We start from the raw sequence: 26,643 nt of genomic DNA, 5'->3' as shown, positions 1-26,643 counted from the left end.
TTAGAGGTTGGACTCGATGATCTTGAGGTCTCTTCCAACCTAGAAATTCTGTGAAAATGACTCTTGTCGGGGAAGAATAACAATCTGAGCTTAACACAAAAAATGGTCTCTGAGCTCCTTCTTGGAATGCAGGGACCAGTCCTTTGTGTTGAGGTCGATAGCCCCATGGAAAAATCAGCTCAGTTCGCATCTGCAGGCAAAGTATAGGTGGAATAATAGAGACCAGGATGGGGAGGAATAGAAAGCAAAATGGAGAACATCATTGTGATGTTGTCCACAGTAATCACTGTGTGTTTGTGTTGTGAGTGATGCTCACAGTTCTGGTTTCCTTCTGCTTCTCAAAGAAGATATGGAACTGGAAGAGTAACGAGGTATAGATCAGCTTCTGTATGAGGAACAGCCAAACAGACCGGGAGTATTCAACCTTGAGAAGAGACCACAGGGGAGCAGGATATGAACAAGGACCTTAAAAAGGCTATGAGACAGCTAACAGAGATGCTGCTTCTTTTGTTTCTAATTCTAAAAAAGTACCACGATAGCGAGCAGAGCTGTGGGCTGCAGGACACGGCCTTTTCACAGAGCTTACAAAGGTTCAGAAAGGTGTCAATGTGTGGGGGAAAATCTTTTGTTTTGTAAAATTCAGAAGGACCACCTTTTACTTAGGAACTTCTGTAAAATACATGTTGGAGAATGAAGGAGTGTGCTTATTTTCCAGTTCTTTTCCTCCCAATTAGGAGCTAAAGAGTAGCTGTAGTTGCAGATCAGAGAGCTGGTAGTCGCTAAAGCAAATTTGCATTTTACCTTTGATTCAAGACAAGAGTAAAAAAGTAGTGAAATATCTTTACTGATTTTAATATTCTTACCTTAGATCATTTATTGATGTGGTCCCCAACCAGCTGTATTTCTTCTGTGGGAAGTCGTGTGGTTTCACCATTCTGAGCTTGACTGATTCTTTTTTTTTGTTGTTTGTTTTTAAAGGTATATGGGAATAGGACTTTCTGCTCAAGGGGTCAACATGAACAGGCTTCCTGGTAAGTCACTGTAAAGATTTGTTTTGGCTTACAGTCTGTGTTAAATGTTTATTTAAAATAAATATATTTAGGAATTAATGGATGTGTTTCTATTAATAAAACGTCAGGACTATAAGTGTCTTAAGTTTTGGAGCTTCAAACTATTGAGTGTTATCCTTAACAGAGTTACTAGTAGTGTTAATGTAGCCACGATGATTTTAGCAGATGATAGAAATTAATATTAAACTAATGAGTAACAGGTAAGAAGATAATGAGTTTTCAGACATGCCAGCTGTTCTTTGCGTCTGAAAGATAAGTACCAAAATAATTTGACATTTAATTTGTGCACCACACCTGACAATTTCATATGAAAGAATCATAAAATGTCAAGAAAATTGTCGTTATATTCACTTTTCTCTTCTTTCCCCCTTCCAACCAAAACCAGAAATATTTGATTAGTCATATACCCAGTTAATGTTGTTGCTTACTTTTGAAATATTTGTTTTTAGTTTAGCCTTTAAGATGGTTACTTAACCAAATTCTTTTATTTAAAAGCCAGCTTCCTTTCTTCCTTTTTTTTTTTTTTAATAAATAGTTAACTGAAAATTATAAAGAAAGCTGCTAATAATGTAGTGACTTCTGTAGCAGGAATTCAGCTGGGTTCAAAGTTGAAAGTTTCCTGTATTTGTTAGAAAGTGAATGTTCTTCAAGTGCTGGAAAAAAAAGCAATGGGAACCATCTGCCATTCTGTCTTCGAAGTGATTTACTCCTGGTGGAATGCTAAAGCTGAAATGTATATTCAACCCATATTATGCATCTTGGTATCTCCGAAGGAGAATGTTTTATGAAGCAAAATATATGATTCTGTAGCTCAGTTATAAATTTCTGAGAAGTTTCTATGGTTATGTTTCTGAAATTCTGCTGAGACTGCAGATAAAGAAAAGGAGACGAAGACAAGCAGGATCCATGGATGATTTCAGAGACAAGTCAGTTTTCTGATGCATGTTGTTTTAATTGTAAATCTACTGCTGAATTGTGTAATGGAACATCTACAGTGTCTTCTTACTGAAGAGGATCATGGCGATCCTGGAGTGCACGAAGGAGCTTTTGGGACCATTTGCGTTGATAAAGAAATTTTAAGTTGTCAAGACTAATTGCGTTACTTTATTAGTTCAATTAAAAATTTCAGCAGTGAAATAACATGCATTGTAACCACTCGTGATCATAGAAACATAGAATATCCTTTGAAGGGACTGACAAGGATCATCAAGTCCAACTCCTGGGTCCACGCAAGACCACCAACAATCAGACTCCCTGTCGGAAAGCAGCGCCCAAATGCTTCTCGAACTCTGGCAGCTCAGAGCTGTGACCACTGCCATGGGGAGCCTGTTCCAGTGCCTGGCCGCCTCTTGGTGAAGAACCTTGTCCTAACAGCCAGCCTGACCCTCCCCGATGCAGTTCCACGCCACTGATGTTTGAGTAACAAATGTCAGTGTAGCGTGTGGGCTGTTCATAAATCACAGCCATGTTTGATAGCTTCAGCCAGCCTCCCCTTTGCCAGGTACCACTCTGATCATATTTGATCTACCGTGAGAGTTAGCTTTTGGCCACAGCCCAAAGAACTGTTGGTCTGACTTGGGCACAGACATCCTGGCATTTTTGTCCCTGCTAATTTCTGACCTGCCCGCAGAGGTGGTTCAGTCTCCAACTTTGGAGATATTTAGGCCTCAGCTGGACATGGCCTTGACCAATGTGATCTAATCAGACCTGCTTTGAGCAGGGATTGGACTGGATGTCTTCTGAAGGTCCCTTCCCTCTTTAATTATTCCGTGCTTTTATAATAACTCATAAAAATTCTCATTTGGGAAATGTTCTCGTTTTGGGAGAACAGTTTCAATGAGAACCATTAGTAAGGGGTTAAAGAATTTGCACCTTACTGCAAACTGTACTTGCTAATAGTTCTCATCAGATCTAGTGTCTATACCATTGGAGGGAAAATTATGCTCACAAGCCTTTATCCCCTCAGAACTAGACCAGGGAAGGAGGAAGGCAGGACACTGCCAGATTTTTGAAGTTGGTTGCAGATAGGTTGGGAATGCCTAGATCAAGATGATCCAGTGTCAACAGGTATAGATGCCTGTTTCCAGACTTCTCCTCACTCTGCCTCCTCTTGCCCAATTCTCCCAACCAAGTGGGCTGTGTGCATGTGTAAGATGGAGCATGAATCCAGCTCCATCTTCTTTTCCTAGAGCTGAAAGGCAGCTTGCAAGTTACTTGGCAATTAAGGGCGCAAGTGGTGTTCAAGATGTGGCTCCCCAGCATGTGCAGAGGAATGATGGATGGGGTTGTCTTGTGTGCTGTAGGCTGCTGGTTGGGCTGTCCTTTTGCTAGGATTCTTATAGGATTATAAAAGTTATATGTAACAGTTAAATACTAACCTGCCAAAATTGTTTGTTTCATTTTCTTTTTCCCCCTTCAGGGACTGAAAATTAACCGAGCCACTTCTGTTAAATGTCTCTAAAGCCTAAGAGCCACAAGAGCTGTTTTTTATGGCTGATTTGAATCAAAATGCCTGTATACTTCTATTATTTCAAGAGTGTATGTAGTAAATGTGGAATTCTTTTGTTTGAGTTTAAAAAAAAAATCATCAACTTGAGACTTCAGATGGTGCTTATTTAGCTTAGCAGTGAACTGTACATATTTGATCCTATGAACCTGGTGGTTTTTTTGATCGCACGCAGATTATGCTGCCAAGACAGATTCTGCACATGTAGTTAGGTCAATCTCCTGTCATCTGTGTGAAATGAAATGCATGGTTCTGTGTTAGATCTCAGTAATTGTCTTCCTGGCTTTTGGAGAATGAGTCCAATGATTTCATTTTTACAGTATGCTGCCCAAGTAAATGAAGTTAGAAACATGTATCAGGCTTAGCTGTTATCAAGTCCCTCAGCACAGAGTAAGTGAGAGCTCACAAAGAAGTGATAGGCTTGGAGTCTTGACTTGGCTTCACATCAAAATGTAATGTGAACTTTTTGTGACCTGAAATCCTGCCAAGTTTGTCTCCTTAGACGCTTTTTTAAGTCACTTCTGCTTTAACAGATTAATTTTCGCTAGGCATACTGTCAGGGCAGCGTGTGACTACTACAAGTTCAGCAGTCCAAAACCTGGTATGGGAGTTGGTGCTGGGTTCTGTCTCAAACTCTTTCCTGCGAGAACAAACACTTCAGTGGTATCCAGTTCCAAGTCAGGACATTTGTGCTTCATGCCAAATTTATTTTGGCTTCAGCACAGCTTGGTGCTGATGGGGGTAGTGTTGAGCGTTCTCTGAAAGTTGGAAGTGTGGCTGGGGCAACCTGAGCATTCCCTTAAGCGACCCGTCTGTGCATTGGAAACGGAGGCTGCTTTTAAAAGGAGACTGTCTGCCCCTGCTCTGCTCAAAGGCTTCTGTAGGCTGTGCTCTGAAACTCAATCATCAGCACTGAAATTAGTGATTTTTTTTATTCGAGTGGCATTTTTCTGACCCTTATGTGTCTTGATGATTTAAAATAAAATAAAATTAAAGACATTTAGAACATTCAGTAAGTGTTCTGCTTTAAAATAATGGCTTTCATTGAAATGTCTGCTCACTTCTTTTCCCCAGATTCATTGTTTTTTCCACGTGCATTCAGCATTTTGGTATCTGAGGATGAAATTACATGTTACAGCTGAACTGATCTAACTCCTTGCCTTCAAAGGAGAGAAGCTCACCACTCGCTTCTCCCTACCCCCGGCTGCACAGCCCACCTTCTTCTTCCCTTGTGCGAGCTCTTCGCTCTGGCACTTGTCACATCCTTTGCCAAGCCAATCTAGCTTTCAGGCCTGGCAGAACCTTGCTTGCTTGTCTGCTGTGCTGAGGTTCTGGCAGGCTGCTCTGTTCAGCATTCGTGGAGCATCCTAAATGTCACATAAGAAATGTCCTTTTTTTTTTTTTCCCCTCCGTTTAGGAAGTTTTTCTGAATCCAGCTGAAAATGTGTCTGTGGTTTGCTGCAGACATCTCCTAACCTTCATAAAATGGAGGAAAATCGGTGTTTCCATCTTTAACATGGATGAGACGTGCATGTTGGAGGGGAATGTCCCATGCACAGGGTGTTCTCCGTTGGTTCAAAACCTTCATGCTGCTGAGAGACAGCAGTTCATTTGCTCTCCCTTTGAGGGTAACCCAGCAGGAACACGGGGTCAGCAGGAGAGGGAAGGAGGGGTGAGTCTCTAGGGTAGCTGCAAGGTCTTCATTCAGCCCAAGATGTTGTGAAACCGTACCCTTAGGCATGCCCTGCTCCAGTTTGTTAAACAGCACAGATAGGATCTGGCCAATCACTTTTAGAGACTTTAAACACCCTCTGGTTAATAACTGACTTGCCCTGCTATGCAGCAGTGCACATGTAGAGCGGAGTGCCAGCTTTTTCACACTACTGGGTTGTTCCATGGAGCTTTGATTATTTTTCACCTCACTTATAAATTCAGAAATATTGCTGGGCTCATTCACCGCTGGTCTGCTTCAAACTCCCTATTGAAAGAAGCTTTCAATTTCAAGAATGTTTTACAGGCTTGAGTTCGTGTGCAGTCAGGTAAAGCAGCGTAATTTGGTGTACAAAAACTTGCTGCATACTGGATTTGGTTTGTGGGACTGTAATGCCTGAAGCCAGATCAGCAACAACAGAAGTAATTTGTCCAGCTGTCTTGTGCCTCTTTCAGCAAATGGTCCTTATCAATGGCCTATTCCTACAGACATTTAAATAAAATAAAAATGAGTGCTGGGAGTTAAATCTTCCCCATGCTCCCCTCCTCTGCAGAAGCCCTGAGTTCACCTCCATAAACCACAAACCTGATGAACAGCTTTCCATTTTAACTTTGTTTGGAGTTCCCTTTGTTTGCTTTAGCTTCATCATTTGCTAATAGGTTTATGTTGACGTTTGTAGATAGGACTTTATTTATTTCCAGATTGCCTTGCGTGTTATCAGAAGAGATGTTGTAGGAGCAAAGCTATTGAGGAATCTGTTGTCTGCCTGTTCCTGTCTATGAGATGAAAGAGGTATTGGCTTCTTCCCCAGGGATGTTTGCAAGGGTTCTTCAGGCATCTTCAGAGGGGCACTGACGAAGGGGAGGCCGGACAGATGTTGTGTTGTAGGAACTGGTGAGAAACTAATGGACCTGAGCTTGTTGAGCCTGAAGAAGAGGCTTTGAACAGATCTAGGAGCAGCCTTTCACCCTTAAGCCCTGAAGGGACCTTAAAGAGATCACAGACCCAGACTTTTCCCAGAGGTGCATGGTGAAGGGACAAGAAGCAATGGCCACCAGTTGCAAGAAAGGAAATGCTCATGGGAAGCTAATAAATAAATAATTCCTTGTCAGAGTTTGCTGTGGACTACCCAAGAGGTTCCATCTTCCGAGATTTTCACACCTCAGGTGTACAACACTGTGAGAAACCTGATGTAACTTTAAAATTGTGCCTGCTATGAGCAGGGTGTTTGGCTAGAGAGCTCCCGAGGTTCCTTCTAGCTATTTTTTCCTCTAATGGCCATCCATATACTTCAAATGTGTCTTAAGAACTTGTTTCTTTCTCTCGCCTTTGCTTTGAGTCATCGCTTTCTGCAACTCCAATGAAGAATCTGTGCAAAAAAAACCACCTTAGTCCCAGGTAGATGTAATTTATATTAGGTAAATGTAAGAATTACAGAAGATGAGACTTCAACAGGTCTAGTGATTTGAAGCTAATTCAGTTATACGTCAGTTCTGCCTGACAGGTGCATGTTTAAACCAGCCATTCAGTATCTTTGTGGCCCCTTCTTCCAACACCATCCTTGTGTTGGAAAGCTTTTCCCAGTGACTGAGCAAAATATCCTGTGCAGTTTAAGTCCATTACTCTTAGATTGTGTGGAGGTGGAGAATAATTAATTCCTTGCCTCTTAGTAGCTGTATACGTGAATACTTCTGTCACTGCTTTCTGGTCTCTCTAAGCCATGCATCCCTGGCTCTTCGCTTTGTTCCTGTTTATCATATTTTTTTGATTTCTGACAACTTTTTGACCTTTTATGAATTTTATCTACTGGATGCATCACAAGCACCAGTTTCTTTGTCCCTGTAGTAAAATAAAACATTAAAAGTCAGAGCAATTCAGCAAGCATCTCTTTACCCACACTGCAAAGATGAAGAAAAATCTTTGCCAAACTTCCAAAATCTCTAAGGCCTAGGTAGAAAAAGGGGAAGGGGACAGGAGAAAGCTAGTTGGTTAACTGGGAACCAAACAGTGATTCAGCATGCTTTCAAATCCTCCAGGCTAAACCAGCCTATTGGATACCCAGCTTGATTTTCTATCTTTAGAAGTAATTTCTGTTAAGTTTATTTAAGGATTTATGCAGCTGATCAAGCTCTGTCTTAAAATACATTATGGTATATGTTCTGCTGCAAAGCTCTTCTAGAACTATCCTTAAAAATAGTTGACCAAAATGGTACATGGGGTTTTCATATGATATCTTAGCAAAGTCTTACACGATGGTACTCACACTTTGTTGTCTCTTTAGTAAATTTATACCTTCCGTAGTACATCCTGGAATTGCACTGCGTTTTTTACTCTGTTGGTTTACGAGCGTCTTCCAGTCCAGAGATGTGCCTCTTCCTCCGCTGTTTCCAATACAGGAAGAGTTGTTATTCTCTAACATAAATTAAATGCTAAATAAGTTAAATTACAGTTGTATTAGGTATTCAGCATTAGGGTATTACCATGGAGATTATGGGTTAAAAGCCTGCGCTACTGAACTTGTAGTTTCTTTTAATGCTTCTTTGATGTTTTCAGATGTAAATATTATTCTACTCTATTTGCTATGTTGAGCAATCAATCTTTTGCTTTTTAGGTATATTTTTAATTATGTTGCAGTTTGTTGATGCATTTGGAGGGCAGACGTGTGGGAAAAAGATGAGAAACCAGCAAAGCAGGTGGCTGACAGTCAGAGTCCATGTGTCAAGGCTGAGCACACAGGTTGCTTTTCCATTCAGTGCACAACTGTTTGAGGGAAAGGCACTCGTGGTCTGCCTCTGGAGTGTATAAGGACTTTGGAGCACCATGGAGAAACCTGAATTTTGTTCCTCTCCTCTATTATCCGTAAGGAAGGCTTAATCCTGTAAAGAAGCACGGAAATACTCAGTTTACCTCTGCCTTGACCCCTGTTTTATTCTTCGCTGCTGTTGTGGCTCTTCATGGAGTTCTTACACCATTGAGGTCTCTAGTTAAACCACTCAAGTTATTCAAGAATGGATGAGGGAGGCCTTGTGATTTCTTAAAAGGAGTCTGAGTATTTACTTTCACCTGATCATTGCTTATAGTTCCCTTTTCTTGCCTGTTTTCCTTGGATTTTCTACTTATTCTTTATTGAGTCCTCTTCAGGACTGAGCACCATGGAAACCTTGGAGTAGTTTGATAGAGTTTTAGGATAAAAGTGGTTACTTGAGTAATTTAATCAAAGTAGTGACAAATTCCAAACGTTGTTCAATATTCAGTGTGTTTTATGGCAACATGAATACTGTGTCCTGCAGGAGGTATTCAGTGTGGATTTAGAGCAGCGTGCAGCCCAGCTCTGCTTGCCACTCCGTTTAAACCTTTCCTCTTGCTAGCTGTGAGGAGGTTGGACTTTTCAGGAAATCCAGCCTGTTTGTTTGAGACCCAGACTGAATAGTGCCCAGTTCTTCATTTTGCCATGAGATTTGCGCACAGATAACTACACGTAAGGAATTTCATAAAGCTGCCACTTCTTTAGTACCTTCATTAAATTAGAGAGTGGCGACTAGTCTTTGTATGTCAAGTTAAGGAACATGTAGGGTTGGAGTAAACAACAGATAGGTGTGCATTTCCCCAAAACTGCTCAAGGAAACACCCCCAGGACCTAGTTACATACACACTCCTTTGGCTGACTGTGCCAGTTCCTAACCATAAACTTGCTTACACTTCTCCTAGCCTCTCATTTTTGCTAGCAAACCAGTTGGTGGGGTGCAAGAAAACCGGATCATGTAATTGGGTTAACAATAATGTATGGGGGGCACTGCTTGATTTTAGGGTTAAAAAATATTATTCTCACCTAAGGTGTTTGCTGAAAGCTTTAATTAAAGATTGGTTCCAGTGCACAGCTGCCCACTTGATCACAGAGACTGGTTTTGCTGGGCTGGAGCAAGCCTGGCTGGCTGCATCTCTAATTTTTCGTCTGCCTCTGTCTTTTTTCAAGGTGTTTGAAGATGGTGGCTGGGTACCTTTATTTCGGTGATTAGTAAGACAGTTGAACTTGACTGGATATTTTTTTGCACTGAACTTTGTCTTGTTAAGTCACTTAGTAAAGAAGTGAAAACAAACATCGATGAACTCCGATGCTTGTTTTGCTGTAACTTACCAGATGCTTTCTGGTCCAGATGATGAGGAGACTGAAGGTTTGGGAAGATGTTGAGCTCAGAAGGGTTTCTAGCTATTATGAGAAGGGCTGTGTGCTAATAGTGGCTCTGCAGCCTTCGTTAGCATCTGGAGAATACAGATACAGTGAATTTCAGTCTGTGCATGGTGAGTGCTGCTTGGACAGTGGAAGGGTGTCATGAGAAAGACTGAAACTGATGATGGAGAAGAATCCTGTCTTGGGAAATTTCAGGGCCAGATGCCTTCTAGCTGCATCTGCTCTATTTCTGGTGATGCACTAAAGCAGGCAGTGATGTGTGTGGACTTGTCACGGTTATCAGTGCCTTAGAGTGCAATGGGACGAGAGGATCTACGCTGGTGGTGGTGGAGGAGGGTCCCTGCAATCAAAGGACAGTGACTTCTTGCACAGCAGTCCTGATGTGGAGGAGTGCAACGGCAGTCAGAAGTAGAGGCCAACAGAAGCTCATTTGCAATTAATCAGCTGTGAAGGGCTCCAAACTGTGGGGATGTGAGAGAGGGAAGCCGAGAGAGCCTCTGATCTGAGGTGGCTGCAGGAGGGGGGGCATCCTTCTGAGCATCCCTGTCCTGCTCCCCCGGCCATGCCTGCACTGCAGATGTATTTTGAGCAAGATGCAGTCCCTGGGAGCAATTAGAAACGCCAAACATCTGATACTGAGGAGGAGCTGAGGGGAAAAAGCAGCCTGAGAACTGCTCTGGAAACTTTGCCCTGGTAGCCTTGTTGCTGCTAGCTTAATTAGGTTTTGACCTGAAAAAGTAATTTGTCTTCGGCATCCGAAGAGGTGACTGGTATGTTTAGAAATCGCAGTTATTTTTAATGCATAACAGAAGAAACAAGAGCGAAGTGGGTCAGTGTGTCAGTTCAACAGTGAGTGATCCTTTTGTACAGAGCGAACTTTTGGAAGGATCTCATCTGGACAAGTGCAAATTACTGTACAGCTTAAAAGAGTGGTGGATGTTAAACACACGCTGCCAAGAAAAAGAAATGCGTTACAGTAGGTTTGAGATGTTTGGCCTTTGTAAGTGGAGCCTTCTTGAATTTGTCTACACGAATATTATTTTGGAGCCCCGGGTGTATTTTTGAAGTGAATTTCTTGGTTCTCAACACCTGCTGTGCTTGGATTTACATCTTCAGTTGTGCTACCCTGGTTTCTAATAAACAGAACTGAGAGATGTACTCCAGCATCACAGCTCATGCACTCCAGCCACTAATAACTATTCCAGGGTAAGTAATATGAGGTAGCCATACTGATTAAAAAAAAATAATAATAATAAAAAAAAAGGCTCAGAGTGGGGATGTAGTGTCCTAAGAGTGGTTGAAGCGGATTCCTTCTTTCTCCAGATGTTCTCTTACTGGGCCGTACCATGTGCAATTTTCAATGTAGCTTTTCATTTTTAAGTCTGCTGAAGAAACAAATGAGAAATTTATACTTATTGCAATAAAACAAAAGGGTTTCTTTTGGAACTTCAGTTTTTAGACATTTTTAGTGTAAGAATACTTCTCATATGGAATCAATTTCATGCGTTCAGTGTATGTGAAATTTCATCATTGAGAAGTAATCTGAGAAATGCCCATTTTCTGTTTATTCTATTTATAGTGCTTCTTTTTTAGTCTTCACTCTCAGTTCTGTGTGTGAGTGGTGCCTGACCAAATTTTAAATGTGCCATGAGTGCCCTGGTGCACATGTTGAAGACTCCTGAAATGATCTCCCGGTTTCTCTGTCACTGCTTAGCTCATCTTCATCGTGTTTTCTCTTCTGGTGCTGCTCTCTGCAAATCAGTAAACGCTCTTTAAAATGTTGTTCTTTCCCAAAAGAGTGATCTCTATTTAATAAATAAAAAGGCTCCGCATATCTTTGAGAATATTGTGTTTAGTGATTCACCTTCCACTACCCATTGAGGTCTGCCAAGCTCCACCTAATGCTCAGTCATATTCTCTTCATCCCACATAACCTTTCTTGCTTTGCAGTCGGTTTTCTCAGATCTTACTCTGTGTGTTGAGGTCATCTGAACTTTTATGAAATTATAGCTTGAATATTGAAATGGGTTTGATGAATGAACACACAGCAAGTGCACGTCCCATCCTCAGCTCCTTTGTACTTCTAGAAGAACTGGAATTTCGGTCCTCCACATCCATTAGTTATATTCTTCCGTGTTTCCCATAACAGTGGTGGGCTTTCTGACTGTTTGGATTTGCGAGATCTAAATTTTGGAGGTATTCAACATTAAGGCTTACTGAGATGTAATTAAAAAGATGAACTGGGTGTACTGTGTGGGGTTGCTTGTGGTAGGGGAGGGGAACTTTGTGGACTGAATTTGTGTATGAGGGTGGCTGCAGTGGTTTCATTGTAAAATACACATAGCGTTGTGAAAATTGATATTTTAGATTAGTGTGTTGTTAGTGCATTAAATAACCTGAATTCAGATTAGCCATTCCTTCGAAGTGTGCATAGTTCCTTGAAATCAGTAGTTGCAGGGAAAGATTTTCAGTCTTGAGTAGCGTAGTAGCATTTATTTTTCCTGACACTCATTTGTCTGCAAGTGCCTGGCCTCTTTGGGGAAGTAGCTTTTATGGAGCCTCACAGAAGCTGTAGCTCATGTCTCACTTACCCATAATCAGCACTGGAAAAAGGCCTTGATGTGTATGGCACCTGAAAGGGGGAAATTTGCAGGGGCATAGCAGAGTTTTTGTCTGTGGGTCAGGTTCTCTTGAATATGTTGTACTTATTCAAGAACGCAACATATTCAAGAATCTGTTGCACATATATCAAGAGCAGTTCCCCTCCAAAGCTTTACAGTGTCTGGCTGTATATTTCAGATGTGGATAGGATAGTTTCGTTTTGCAGTGTCCAGCAGTGTAGGAAGCTTGAGCTATCCTGTTGGGCTGATCCTTAACCAAATTTCCTAACAAATGTGCAGGGACTGCAGGAAATACACAAATTACTGTGTTAGTTATGTACCATTCCCTTTTCCTTTCCAACAGGTTTGAGTTTTCAGGGTAAGTGGGGTGTGTACAATCTTTATTCTATAATGGATAGACTCACATAGTTCTTATAAGCTTGTTGAGAAGCAGCAAAATAAGAAAATCTGTTCTCCCTTCAATTCAAGATTAGACTTCTGCTTTCCATGTAGTTCAGGTGAAGCTTTTCTTCCGCAGTTAATTTCCAAAGTGCAGCTTCACAGTTGCTAGCCACGATGCTGAAGGAGCAGTTATATTTCTGTACATACCTGGAAACCTGCAATTTATTTCTCTTTCCCCATGGCTACCCCTATACAGCAGCAGCCTACGCCTCCGTCCCCATGCCCTCCCGTGCTCTGCTTGTTAGGTGTGCCCCCCGTAAGCAGGTTATCTCTCACGTAGCTGGATACAGCTTTTTTAGGTGGGACTTGTTTTAAAACATGAGCCTTCTGCGAGGAGCTGATACTGGGCAAGTCGGCACCGCATGGAGGAGGTGGGCAGATATCACGGCGCTGCACAGCGCTTGCTGCAGGGCGACACCGTGGTGGCAATGATCACGTCCTCAAATGGAGTCAGAGCTGGTGCCTCCCTATCAGCCGTGGTCAGAGCTGGAGGTAACAAAAACACCTCCCAAAGCACGCAGGTCAATAACCTTCTGAAGTTAGGTTAAATTTAATCTCATGCTTTATTTATGGCTATTCACCTGAAAATTAGGGTTGTATAAAATAAAAGTTACTGCCTTTTGCCCCATCAGACTGACTTCAGTTCACTTCTGCTTGTATTGATTGCCCTCTATGTGGCCAGAATAACTTCAGACAGGTCATCAATAGGGTGATGTTCTACTTTTCTTTCTTTATTGCCCCTCTCTTTTTTCTTTGGTCTTTTAGTTTAGACTAACTTCTGGGCACATGGACTTCAGGTTTGGAAGTGAGGAGGCAGACCAAAATCCAGGCTTCCAGTAACCATGCTTCACCCTTAAATATTTGGAAATAATAACCCGTGAAGTGGTCAGGCAGTCGGACTAGCTGGTCTTTGAAGGCCCCTTCCAACTGAACTGTTCTGTTTCTGTTCTATTCTGACATAATTCCAGCTGAACAGAAACGTGAATCCGTGTTTGAGGTGCTAACACTGGACTCGAAGATGAATCAAAGAAAGCGTTTCCACTGGCTAATAAGTGCTGAGGCATTAGTGTGGATGAGTTAAAGTGATGAGTTTTCTAATGCCTTTGCCTGATTCTTAATGGGGGGTGGTAGCATACTTGCATATCCTGAAAAATTGAAAGGTGTGGGTAATATAAGGAAGAAATCCCCCACTATGAGGGTGCTGAGGCAGTGGCACAGGCTGCCCAGAGAAGCTGTGGACACCCCGTCCCTGAAAATGCTCCATGCCAGGTTGGATGGGGCTTGGAGCAACCTGGTTTATGGGAGGTGTCCCTGCCCATGGCTGCACCCTTGCCTAGTTAGTCCTCTTGATTTTAGACCTGTGAGCAATTGTAGTGTAATTATAATCAGTAATATTAACTGCACTTGCTTTTGCTGTAGTTCTTTTAAAGACACTACATATATAGGCCCTTTTTCAACAGTATCGTTGTTTTTTCAGACAACAAAAATCTTTATTGTGGCTGTACTTATTATTACGGCCTTCTAGATAAAAGATAACGTCAGCATAAACCTAAATTTCACTACAACCTTAAACTAATGGATAAATATGATCCTCCTCAGAAAACCTTGTTGCTTTACGTTAATTATGTGGAAAGTGTTTAAGGAACCTCATCTTAGAATCTAGAAGGACTTGTTCCAACCCCTTACCGGCATGAAACATGCTTCTGCTGGGAGCTCTCTCAACAAAGTTTTGTGTTTATAGAGGTATTTTTGTTCATCATTTTCTTACCTCACTAAATACCGTTTTAGGGAATGTTTTTATAGTGACTGGGTCCTGGCCCCCTGCATCCCGTAACGAGCTTTGACTTTGCTTTTGGCTGAATCGTGTAACTGCTCTGTGTCTCTGTAGAATGGCCTTTGCCCATTACCATGCGAGCTCTTTCTGAAGGTGTCTTAATATTTCATAAAGGTGCTCTTGCCCATCAGCTAAAAGTTGGCATATAAATGTAAACGTGAATTATTCAGTGCACTGAGATTTGAAGCCTGTGTATGTGATAAAAGCTTTTGCATCCAACTTGTTCTTTGCCCCTGCCACTTAATATATCAACAGCAATACTCACCTCATGTTCTTTCTCTCCATCCTAAGTTGTTTCGCACCCCTGGCATGGGGTATCAGGGAAAATAATAGAGGTAAAAGTACAGTGGTGACGTGGTTGTGGTAGAGAGCTTTTTGAGCCTTGCCTGTGTAGATAAACCAGCATGTTCTGTAGTTGTGCTTTAATTATCTTGTCTTCTTGACAAGGCAATAAATGACTTGTAATGTGCCTTGACCTCTTGAAGACTAGATTGTATTCTGATTCTGGCCGAAGATGCTCAACCTCTTGCAGTTCACTGTCCCTCAAGCTTGTAGCATCAGGAAGGCTTATTCATTGAACGAAGCAGGATTTTATCTTGATCACCGTGTTCTGTGGTGAGCTGCATGCGAGGTAATAGTAAAATGGGTTCATTAGCAAGTCTGGGGGGGCAGGTGGAACAGACTTTTCTTGTTGACTAGGTATTGCCCATGTTGCAGCCATCCAGAGGCTTCTGGTTTTGTTTTTTCTCTTTGTGAGTCAATGGGTAGTGTCATTTTATATAATTAAGCATGGGCTGTGTTTTGGTGCTTTTTGAAGCCTAGGTAATATCTAGTGGCTGTTGGATGGTAGCAGTTGGCGATCTGGTCTACAAATTGCCATGCCAGATCAATGTTGTTAAAAAAGAAATTTTATATTGTTACTTTCTACTTGTGCACGTTGTGGTGGATCGGGCAGTTTATCACCCACGTTTTGTTGTAAACCCCAAAGTCTTCTGCAGGCCTTTATACCTGTCTGTTCTAGACTCTTTTTGATCTTTGGGTCACTTGGTTCTTTCCTTGCTCTTTGTTCATGTGATATATGTGTCCTCTTCTCCTCTCTTCTCCTTTTTTTTTTTTTTTTTTTTTTTCCTTTGGATACTTGCCACAGTTAGGCCTCCTGCCATTAAGATTTGGTCTTATCTTTGTCTCTCGTGTAGTCGCAAGTGAAAATACTTCATTCAAAACCACAGAATAATCTCTGAGCTAAACGTACAGCCAGCCCTGCCAAAAACCTCGCACTCTTTGATGAACATCAGCTGGTGTTGCCCTGTAGGGGGGCAAACTGGGTTTGGATGAATCTGCTGGGCACTGGGGTGACAGGGGGCCACTGCACAGCAGTAGATGGGAGCACGGGCCGTGTGTGCACCACTACCTGTACATAATTCAGTGTGAAACTGAAGACCGTGAGACCTGACCACATCCAGTCCCTGTCCTGAGGAGTTTGTCCTCAAACTTCTTTTGTTTCCAGTACCCCAAATCTATAGCGGGAGTTGCTGTGGCCGCTGATCAACCATTTTTGTAGTCCAGGTATTGAAACACAAGGATGTGTTGCAACAGTAGTAGTTGTTCTGATCCTGAAGCATGGTTAAATAAAGAAAAACGAAGCTATACTTACACCTTTGCTCTCACCCAAGCATCTGATTTTTTTTAATACATATTGGGTTCGAGATGCATCAGTCTTCTTGGCAGACTATCTGCTTTTTCTTGCAGGTGTTAGCAGGCCAAACAGAACTTCAATTTGGTGCTGAACACCTAAAAATGTCCTCTTAAGCCCATGGTTTCTGCTTCTCTCTCCATACTCTTGATATTAACTGATTGTACAGGCAGAGCTGTTCTTCTGCACCTGTCTGGCTACTGATAAATACAACACAGGTGTTTTGAGTTTGGGGGCTGATGTTTTCAATTCAAAAGGATGGCACAATTAATCTCTTTTTGGTCACTAGCTGCTGAGGTCCTACCTGTGGAGTGCTTCTGCCTGTGAATTTGCATGTTCTAAATGAACTTGCCTTCAAAATGAGCTAGAGTTAAACAGGAGCCTTTGGAGGCAGGATGTTTGGATTCCGTTTTAACCACTACCATGTGCTAGGTGGCCAAATCCTTTCTATTCTATACCTTTTTTTCCCTCCTTGCAATAATTATGTGCTTTTGATGGTGTGTTTTGATTGATTTGTGTGATTCTCAGCGTGGGAGACGGTGGCTGTAGCGGTGTGCTCGGGGGTGTGCTGGTAGTGGCTGTGCAGTTGAGGGTGATCAGAAATGGGGTGGAAGAAGTGGTGGAGCAGTGAGGAGACAGTTCGTTGAGGATACTGAGGTACTGCGGGTAGTAATGTGAGAGGTGTTGGAGAGGAGCCGTGAGATAACAACCTTCCGAGGCCGAGCATGCAGGTGAGAACCAGCATGGAGAGAGCATCGTCACTTCGCAGACAAGAGCAATGATGCATTTTGGACTCCTCGTGACCCTTTAGCTTACAATAGCTGCATTGAAACATCAGTGGTAAAAAGGATAATAAAGGGGAAAATGCTGGGATTAACTCGCAGAGGACTGGGGAACGTTGCAGAAAACCACTATAGCCCACTTCCCTTGTCCGTGCTGCACCTTCACCTCCGTTCTGAAAGCAGCCCAATCAATCTGGAAAAGGTTCAGATGATGATGGTCAGAAACGCAGGGAATAGCTAAGTAAGCAAGGACTCAGCGGTCTGGAAAAGGGATGATGATGGGGGATTTTGTAGAAGCCTAAATAATTATGTAAGTTCTGCAGCTATTGAATATCTGTGTTCCTATCTTCTCCAGAACCGTGCAAGAACTACAGGGTATGACATCCAGATAGTGGGAGGCAGGTTTTCCCACAGCCTCCAGTTACACGCTGAAACGCCTGGTTGCAGGCTGCTGTGGGCGATGTGAATATTGATGTGGAGTTACAGGAGGACTGGAGAATTTCAGGGGAAGCAAATCCTTTGAGGAGCACTAGATAAACAGAATCTCCACCTGGCTCGGTATGCGTCTGTGCTGCAGACGGTCAGAAAGCTGTAACACTTCTCAGTAAGAGCAGGATACCTGAATGCTCTGTGTTTAGGCTGTCTTATAGGCAACAACATCTTGAGCAGGATACTTAGCTAGATGGGCCCAATACCCCGTGTGGCCATTCTTTTTAAGAACATGCAGATAAAATCTCATCTCTGCCTGCTGGTCACAGCGGTAGTTTCTGGAAATTCTTCAGTACAGTGGTACAAAGGTTAAGCTGTCCAGAGGATTTGCAGACTAAAATGTGGGGAGGGCACCTGGGAAGTCTGATTCAGCCCTTACAAAAGTATTAGACGTGTAAAGAAAAGTTCTTGAGTAACTCTAGGTGTGAGGGGTGTAGTAGGAGCCAAAGAAAAGATTGTCATATCATAGACCTATTACTAGGTGGCGATAGTAAATTGTTAATGATGCAGAAGAGCCCCAAGTTTTCAGCAAGTGTTCTGGCACTTGGAGAGAAGTTGGAGGATGTATTTGTAAAATGCGTGTGATGAGTTATTTCTCACTCTGCTGGTAATTGGAGATAATGCCAAATGTCTTGTTCAGGAGATGCTATTTTAATCAACAGGCCCAGATAACTTTGGCCTAGAAGTGTTAGAAGTGCTGATTGTTATTTTTAGCTTAGAATGCAAGGAGATTCCAGAAGAGTGGCTGAAGTTTGCCAGTGCTGGAGTGACCTGTATGCTGCTACCCTGATGTTGACTCTAGGAAGCATTTTAGAAATACTGTTACATTATTTGCTTAGTAAATAACTACAGGCTAGGCGTATAATTAATGCCATTCATCTTATGTTTATGGCAAGTACAGTAAGTTCTTTCAGGTAAATCTGACTTTTTCTTTTTAGGATGGCCATGGAGATTTGGTAAGGCTGACAGCCTAGATTAAATGCACTTAGTATTGCATTAGGTCCAGAATCAGCGCTACACAACATCTGTGTTGAAGAAGTTAATCCTCTGTATCATTACCAAAGTGATGAATGGATGAGGTTTTCTTAACTGGTGGTATTATTATTGATTGTCAGTAGAGAATCTTCAAAACAAGCTTTTTTCCATGTGCTGTTGTGATATGTATCAGTTTTCATGCTGCCCTCGAAGCCTTTATTCAGTGACTTCTCAGTGCAGTTCATCTACCTTTGGTGGTGCAGCAAATACTTATTTTACCCAGCACAAGTCTTACAGGAGCAGATTTTCTTTTCAATAGAGGTCATCTGTAGGTATCGGAGCACCAAAATCTGTATTATTAAATGAAACCTCTAGTATTTGCATTAGCACAAACCTTCTGCAGCATTTCTCTCACAGCTGGGCACGCAGTTATATTTCTCATGTTAGCCTTACCTACTGCACAGCATGGGTATGTAATCGTCTGACTACTTAAATGTAGTTGGTGCAAAGTTGTATGCAGGAGAGTTCTGCTTGTATTTGGCTTGTATAGTAAGTAGCTTAGGAGATAAAGTGGTCGGAGTTATCAGCTGAAGTTCCCAGACAGTTTCATTAACGAGGTTGGGAATTTACACACAAGTAACAGGTCTGGGTCTTGGGAGACTGAAGAAATGGATGAGCGATGGCAGCCCGTCACAGGCCAGCAGCAGAGGAAATAAAGGGATAGTGGAAAGGAGCCACACTAATATTCCAATGATATTTTTGCTGGAAGGAGTCGTGCCAGTGGAATGTCGACAATAAACTCTGGAGCCTCTATCACACCCTCCTTTGTTTTTGGCAAACCAATTTGGCATCGTTTTTGAGCTTGCTGAAGGTGCTGCCCCTGCTGCTGTCCCTGTCCCTTCTGCAGACACGAAGCAGGACGGGTGCTGGTGGCAGCAGCGTGCTTGGAGCTGGTGCGAGGGCAGCCAGAGCCTGCTGTTGGGACATCTCAGTTCCTACTGATTTAGCAGAAGGGATTATTCACCATTTCTAGACGGTGAACTGCTGGGAGTCCTTCACAACTTTCACTCCCAAACTTTGCCCTGAGGTCCACGTTTCAGTCTTGCTCCATTCCGTGCCTTTGGCAGCGCTGTGGTGTGGTGCAATAAGCTGGGGGCCTTGGGAACACACTTAATGTTTCACGTTTTTCTGAGAAACCACGAGCGTGTGGATCCTCTGGCAGAAAGACCCATGAGTGCAAGTGGCTGAGCACCATTTTATGGGATTAAATTTCCAGTGCACTCCTGCTGCTGGCAGGTTTGCATGAAAGTCACGGCTGGCATGGGTGCTCCAGCCCACCTCCACAGGTGGGCTCCTCTCTGCGGTACTGAAGCTTTTCTCGCCTCACTGCAGGATGTGTGCTTTTTACTTTTCACCCCATGGAGATGGTCGTGGTCACTTTTATTTCGTCTGTAGTCTGTTTGCCCACACCATTGCTCCATATTTAACAGATTCTCTGCTCCCTTGTTACCAACTCAGGTTGTGTAGGGTCAGTAGAGGGTCAGCTCCTTTTGCTTCAGCTTCAGTTTGGCACCATCTGCCTAAGGATCCAACTGTATCCATTTAAAACATGTGTGGTGGTTATCACGTTGTGTCTATCTCAGATCTTTTCATGCAAGTACATCTCTCTGCCAGACACAGCTTTGATTGCAGAGTCCATAGGAACACTCCAAAGAGCTGCAGAAGACCCTGATTCCTCTTGAAGTCAGATGATAAGCAGGAGTATGCCATGCTTTCTTTACAGAGAACTGTTCCTCGTGACTCAATACCTGCCTTTGCTGGTCTCCTGAGAGCGGAGCTACCAGCCATCTTGGCAGGCTCAGCAGGTCTGCAGGCTTGCTCTGTGGCCATGGCGGTGGGAGGCACATCGCCCCTCTTCTGCAGGAGGGAAACGAGCGTCTGTAAAAGAGAAGACCTGTGTGTTGCCTGAAGAACACTACAGCTTTTAAAGGATGGATTAATCTCTCTTCTTTGCAGCAGTTAGCAGTTACACGGGGCATTTCCAAATGTAAGAATCCACAACAGAATTGGGATAGAATAGAACAAAGTAGGGAATGCAGAATTATGGAATTACTGCAAGATGTAGATGAGAGCAAGTGCTGCTATCACCAAACCCACCTTTCACCCTTCACACAGTACTACTGGCAGACGAAATAAAAGATAATGTTAGAATTGACCATTTTGAAAATTGCCAATTGACATTTAAGGGATATGTTTTAAGCTGTCCCACAGAATGGGACATGTTACTATTAAGGGGAGCACAGAAATCATTGTGAACTATTAGAAGTGAAACATAAATTGAGTGTGCAAATGTTGCCTCTAGCCTGTCACCTGTGAGCAGAATTTACAGACAAAGCCGCAGTTGGCAGGGAATGATTTTATTAAATCCTTAGGCTGGCAGATTGTTAGTGGAAACACAGGTGTTTTACAAAGAGGAGTTCGTTTCACAACTTGCAAGACAAAACAGAAACAAGCTTCTCATGTTTTTTAAATTAAAAAAATCTTTGTGCTATGAAAATGCCTCCATGTCAATCTATTTTTGTTATTTCTCATAAATAACAAATGGGGTTCAAGCACAGATGATGTGTTGTGATTGATGTACATTTTGATTGATGTGATTGATGAACATTTATTTGTTTTTGTTACTGGTGTGTGAAAATGAGTATTGGAATGAATCAGGAGTGGCAATCAGCATTTCAAATTTCCTACCAGAAAATTGTTTCACGAAAGATGATGTTCTTCTAAATGGGCTCCATCGTTGACCTGCTCTCTTGTCTTTCTGCAGGATGGGATAAACATTCTTATGGGTACCACGGTGACGATGGGCACTCCTTCTGCTCCTCGGGCACAGGACAGCCCTACGGCCCCACGTTCACAACTGGAGATGTGATTGGTTGCTGTGTCAACCTGATCAACAACACCTGCTTCTACACAAAAAATGGCCACAGTTTAGGTGAGTAAAGAAAGTCCTTCTCAGGAGAAGGATGCTTCTGCCCGGCTCTCACTGTTTACTCTAATACTTTGCATGTGTTGCAACTTTTGTTCCACGTTCGTGGGTGAGGTTTAAAAAACTGGAGAGAAAAAGAGCCCTCTGCAGCAGTCAGGAGTTGTAAGTTGGCCCAAAGACATAAATACTTGCAGCACGCAAAATGGTTTCTGTGCTGCTCAACTTAAGTAGGTTAGGATTGTATCCCCAGCTTCTGCTCCTTTCTTCTGCTACTGCACAGCTTGTGGGAGGTTGGATAAGACAGCTGATGGCAGAGCAACAGGGAAATAAAGAAGTGGGAACTCTAGTACGTTTCTCAGTGGCTTGTGCATTTGTAAGCCTTAACACATTGCTCTAAGTATATTCCCAAAGCTAGACATTAATTCTGCCCAAGTACTCTTATTTAAGCACCGACTATAATTTGATTCATTTCACCATCATCCAAGTAGTTCTCCTAAAGTTAAGGACTTCAGTATTTTGCCTGGAATATCTCACAGATGTTTTCCAGGCATCCAGTGTATCTGATTTTTCTAAAATAGAAAGTTGTGGCTGTTTTTGCCTAAAATAACTTTCCTTTGGATGACATATTCTCCACCCTAGAACAATTCTTGTAAATTTTTTTTTTGTCGCATAAGACATGCAGTAAATTTTGATAACTTCAGCTCACTTTCTGCCCTGAAATTAATTTGGTTTGGCAGGGGGCAAGCAGTCCTTTCCTTTGCTTCTCCTTGCTGTATCAATTATACTTTGTTGAATTCATGGTGAAGAAGCTGGTAGAAAAACACCCCCATGAGAACAGCTATCAGAACAGAAGTTGTTTGAGTGACTGGCTGAGCTGAAGAAAAGAGTGGGACTGGAGCACAGCGTGTGCCTAGAAAGTGTCTAATTTCTGCTGGTGAGCTCCTGGTGGGAAAAGTACTGGGCTCCCTGCTGCAAGAGAGAGATTGAGCTACTGGATAGGGTTCAGCCAAAAGCCACAAAGATGCTGAAAAGACCGGAGCATCTCTGCTGTGAGGAGGGGCTGAGAGAGCTGGGTCTGCTCAGCCTGGAGAAGAGGAGGCTTGGGGAGATCTCATCAATGTCTGTAAGTATCTGAAGGGAGGACAGAGCCAGGCTATTTCCAGTGGTGCCAGGGCAAGAAGCAATGGGCACAAACTGGAGCACAGAACGCTCCCTCTGAACATCAGGAAGCACTTCAGTGCCATGCAGGTGATGGAGCACTGGCACAGGCTGCCCAGAAGTTGTTGAGTTCTCATCCTTGGAGATCTTCAGAAGCTGTCTGGACTTGGTCCTGGGCACAGGCTCTGGGTGGCCCTGCTGGAACAGAGGACTTGGACCAGATGGATCCAGAGGTCCCTGCTGACCTCAACCAGTCTGCGATTCTGTGGAAGCAGCAGGCTATCTTAGAGTTACATCAGAGGTACGGATCTGAGGTGTGGGGCTGTCCAAAGGATCCTTCCTGTGAGGCAGACTGAGAAAGGCCTAGTGCTCATGCAAACGTAACTTCATCCAGAAAATTGTTTTCAGTTTCCCTCTGATTTCACACCAACCATTTGTTGATTTTTAGGGGATGATTGCCTAGCATGTTGCTTCCCGGCAGCATTCTAGTTTGAGTCTGTAGCATTGCATTCAGCAGCTAGTCCTGATGCTTTGCGACAGATCGAGGTCTCTGTCCCTGAATGGAAAAAAAAATAATTCTCTGAGCATCCTTTGTGACTTGTTTTTAACATTCTGATACTAGGAATGGAGCCCTGATCAGCAGCCTGCTGGGCAGTTGCTCAGAGTTAAGAATGTTTCTTTAGGAATATGATTTGGCTTCTTGTTTGAATTAATGGCTATTTAGTTGCCAGACTGTGTGTACTGCTAGGATGACTTCTAGTGAAGACTTCAGGCTTCCTACCTAGTGAGACCAGTCAGTAGAGTGATGAGGAGTCGTTTGTAGTCTGTAGGTATTAATTCATTGCCTGGATTTCTAATAGCTGGGTTATTCTAAATTTAACTCATAATCTGTGGATATTGCCCTCATCAGTCCTCCACTGTGAAGACAAGCAGAGGTGTGAGAGCAACCGCTGGTGATGCAGGACAGGGGCTGTTGCTTAGGAATGAGATGAGTTCACCATGAAACGATTCAGGTGCTGAAATAGTTAAAAAAGATTTCACAAAATCTCTCCCTTTGGTCGCTGCTCTTGATTTTTAGCGTGCATTTACTCAGAAATTGCATGGTGGCTAGTGCTGTGCCTCTCTGGCTGTCAGCTCTACAGGAGTGGATGGTTTTCCAGCTTCACCATTTTTCAGTTTGACAAGCGGTGTGACTTCCCTTCGGAATGAAACCGTAACTGTCAGGAAGAGGGCAGGTCTGCTATTTATTTAACAAGTACAAATTTATTCACTGGAAAAGTAATTCCTTTTACTTAGCAGGAATCTGCGGGGTAGAGAGGGAGGCGGCTGAAATGTCGGTGCTTGCTCTGTCCTTTGTTCTCTTCACACGGTCATGTCCTGTCTTGCTGTCTGGGCTGATGGAGTCAAATGAAGAGAACAGTTCAAAAACTTTTGTATCACACTTCCTTGCTACAGCCTTCGGATTCTTTGCCTCATGTCCTGCTCATAGATTTGTTTGGGATGTTTTTAGGTCTTTACCGCAGTGAAATCGCCTGGTCTTCCTTTCTTGATTTTAAGTGCTCCTTTTGGTTCAGATTTTTTTTTCTTGTGTGGAAAACTTGTTATTTTCTAATCTGACATTCAGTGATCCCTTGGAGACCAGTCTCCCCCAGCTGTGAACGATACCACTGGGAAGAAACAAAGGAAGGGAATTAAATTTCACCGTGCCTGGAGAACTTCGGTACATTATAGCCATTGCTGTTTCCTGGGTCTCCTCCTCTTGGGCTGTTCAGATGTACCAGTACAAGACCTGATACTATGAGAAAATCATAACTAGGAGAATCTCCTCAGCTTTCACAACTGGCTCATGCAGGTACCAGCTCCTCTTCAGCTGTGGTGGCATAATGGTTGTGTTAGAGAGGAGAGGTGACATGGTCAGCAGGGACAGTGACTGAAGTGCTAGGGAGCAGCAAGCCATCGGTCCTTGTCCTGACCCCAGCAAAAGCTGCTGGAACATTTTACTATCTTTTACAAAATCGGAATGAAGACCTCAGCCAGGAACACTTTCATTAAAGTCCACTGTTTTTGCTGCTGATAAAGAAACACGACGTTCAAGAGAAGGGCTTCCTGCTGAATGCTGAGAAGTGTCTGAGCCCCGCAAGGCCACAGGGACCAGTCCATGGGCACTGAGCAGAGAGATGGGAGAAAGGGAGTTGAGGTGGGTGTCAGCAGGGGAACCAAGACCAGAAGGAGACTGGAGCAATGATTTATTTGAAAGTCAGTACCCTTTTGCTCTGGCATAAGTGTCTCCATGAAGATCGCAAACATTTAATGATACTTAATGCTAACCTGAGAATCTCATTTGTGTGTTGTGCAAACCCAAGAGTTATCAGGAAGGAGATGAAAGTGTTTTTTGCTGATGTTCCCTGACTCAACGTCTTCAGCTGCTGAAGCTGTATCTCTCTCCTCTTAGGAAATTAGGTCATTGTGTAATGCTGTTTGTGTAATGCTCCTGCAGATATCAAAGATATTCATGAGACTAATCAGCCCCTTTTTGATGACAGTTAATTTGACTGCAAGTTTCAGGGCATTTTACTCCTTCAGGCGTTTTAATTTTTCTCCTTTTCACCTTTTCACTTTGTTTTCCTTGCAGTTTTCTCCGTTGCTTAACTGTAATCTTCTGTTGTCTCCATCCTTTTCCATTTAATCAGGTCTATCAAGAAGCACGGTGTAGGAACACATTGGCCATTCCAAATTCTGGATGTTTTGGTTGGAGCTAAGACTTGAAATTTCTTTGGAGACATCACATGAAAGCTGCTTGACATTGGATATACTCTTAGTTTTCTGTTCTGGAAAACGTCTAGAATGTCTTCTGGCTGATGATTAAATGCTTTTGACAAATTCTGAGCAGAGTCCTGGCAATAAAAAAGATGATGTGATATGGCTGGAAGGGTGAATTAGGAGAGAAAGAGAGAAATGTGGGGCTCCAGACATTAAGCAGAGAGTCTCGGATGCAGGAAATAATAAAGGAAAGATGTAGTGACTGCTACAGGTCTCTGTGATTAAATGGAGGAGTTCTCTCAGGGACTAAGGTATGAGCATTTCAGATCTCAGACTTTGACAGCAGACAGAGGAAAATGGACCAGCAAGGCTATAAAAAGAGCATGCAACCCTCTGAAGTCCTGGCATAGAAAACGTCCTGTGGTCTGTCTGAGTTCGAGTGCAGGTGCTTGGAAAGACCAAGTTACCCATTTTGTCACCAGTCTGGAGATTAACAGGAGCATCGGGGAAAATGAAGAAATCTGTCAGAGACCCACAGACGTCCTTCCCAGCTTTCCCAGTTTAGCAGGTTTGTCCTGAAACCCTCAAATCAAGTTTACATAGAGCAAGAGCACTGGGAGGTTTAAAACAAGACTTCATAGATGATCCAGATTCGAACTGAAAGGACAATACCAAATGCAGTTACAGCCTGGTTTTTCTCCCAAGTGCCTTGACTGAATGGTAGCTGTTTTCCAGGAGTGTGTAGAGCTATGTGGGTTTAATAGTGCTTCTCAGCAACAACTTGTAGAAGTTTTTGAATATTTCATGGGTTGATGTTTCTCAGTCTACCCTTCAAGATGCATGTTCTGCTGAACGTGTAGTCGCTTATTGCAGTTTGCAGCAATGCATTCTCTGAGTTGAGAAGCCGAAAGAGTACCCTGCCATCTACTAAGCGGAGCACTGGTACTGATCACCCAAATGTGTGTTCTCTTGTGTAATTTGAATTCTGAAGTGTATTCTGAAGAAAGTGGCCAACCGTGGGGCAGACAGGATGATATTTGCAGGGTGGAGGGCACAGCTTGGCTAGAAGACCCGTAAGCCGGCTGTGTGCATGGGGATACATCTTTGTTAGTCATTGAAAGGTGAAGGTGTTGATCAGACACCTCAGCACTGAACCATCATTTGAAGTCCATGCCTTTTTGTCACTGTCTTGTTGATACATCGTGGATTTACAGGAGAGGCTCTTCACATATTTGCTCTCGACTTCTTAAACCGTCCAGTTCCCATGTCTTTGAATATCTGATGTTATTTTAAATTGGATCCAGGCTTTGGAGGTGCTGCAGAGAGTGCAGTTTCAAATTCAGCTGCCCAGTTAGAGCTGTGACTCTTCTGCTTTCTGCTGTTGACTTTGTTGGATGCAAGTGCATAGCAGTGTAGGTTCAGGATGAA

At 42.9% G+C, this 26,643-nt stretch overlaps 1 protein-coding gene across 3 annotated transcripts in view; it reads left to right on the top strand.

Moving 5' to 3' along the window:
• The window catches only part of RANBP10 (RAN binding protein 10), a 77,173-nt gene that overhangs the window by 21,243 nt on the left and 29,287 nt on the right, over positions 1 to 26,643 (top strand). For 2 of the 3 annotated variants that reach the window (XM_038185647.2, XM_038185646.2), the window contains exons 3-4: positions 979 to 1,031; positions 21,136 to 21,303. In XM_038185647.2, coding sequence (XP_038041575.1) covers positions 979 to 1,031; positions 21,136 to 21,303 — 221 coding nt within the window. Of the gene's footprint in view, positions 1 to 978; positions 1,032 to 21,135; positions 21,304 to 26,643 lie in introns of those variants that run through there. The other variant, XM_038185648.2, reaches the window with a different exon arrangement.

Source organism: Anas platyrhynchos, chromosome 12 (assembly GCF_047663525.1).
Source record: "Anas platyrhynchos isolate ZD024472 breed Pekin duck chromosome 12, IASCAAS_PekinDuck_T2T, whole genome shotgun sequence".
Lineage (NCBI taxonomy): Eukaryota > Metazoa > Chordata > Aves > Anseriformes > Anatidae > Anas > Anas platyrhynchos.
Note: the sequence above shows the minus strand (reverse complement) of the source record. Positions and strands in the feature narration are given on the sequence as shown.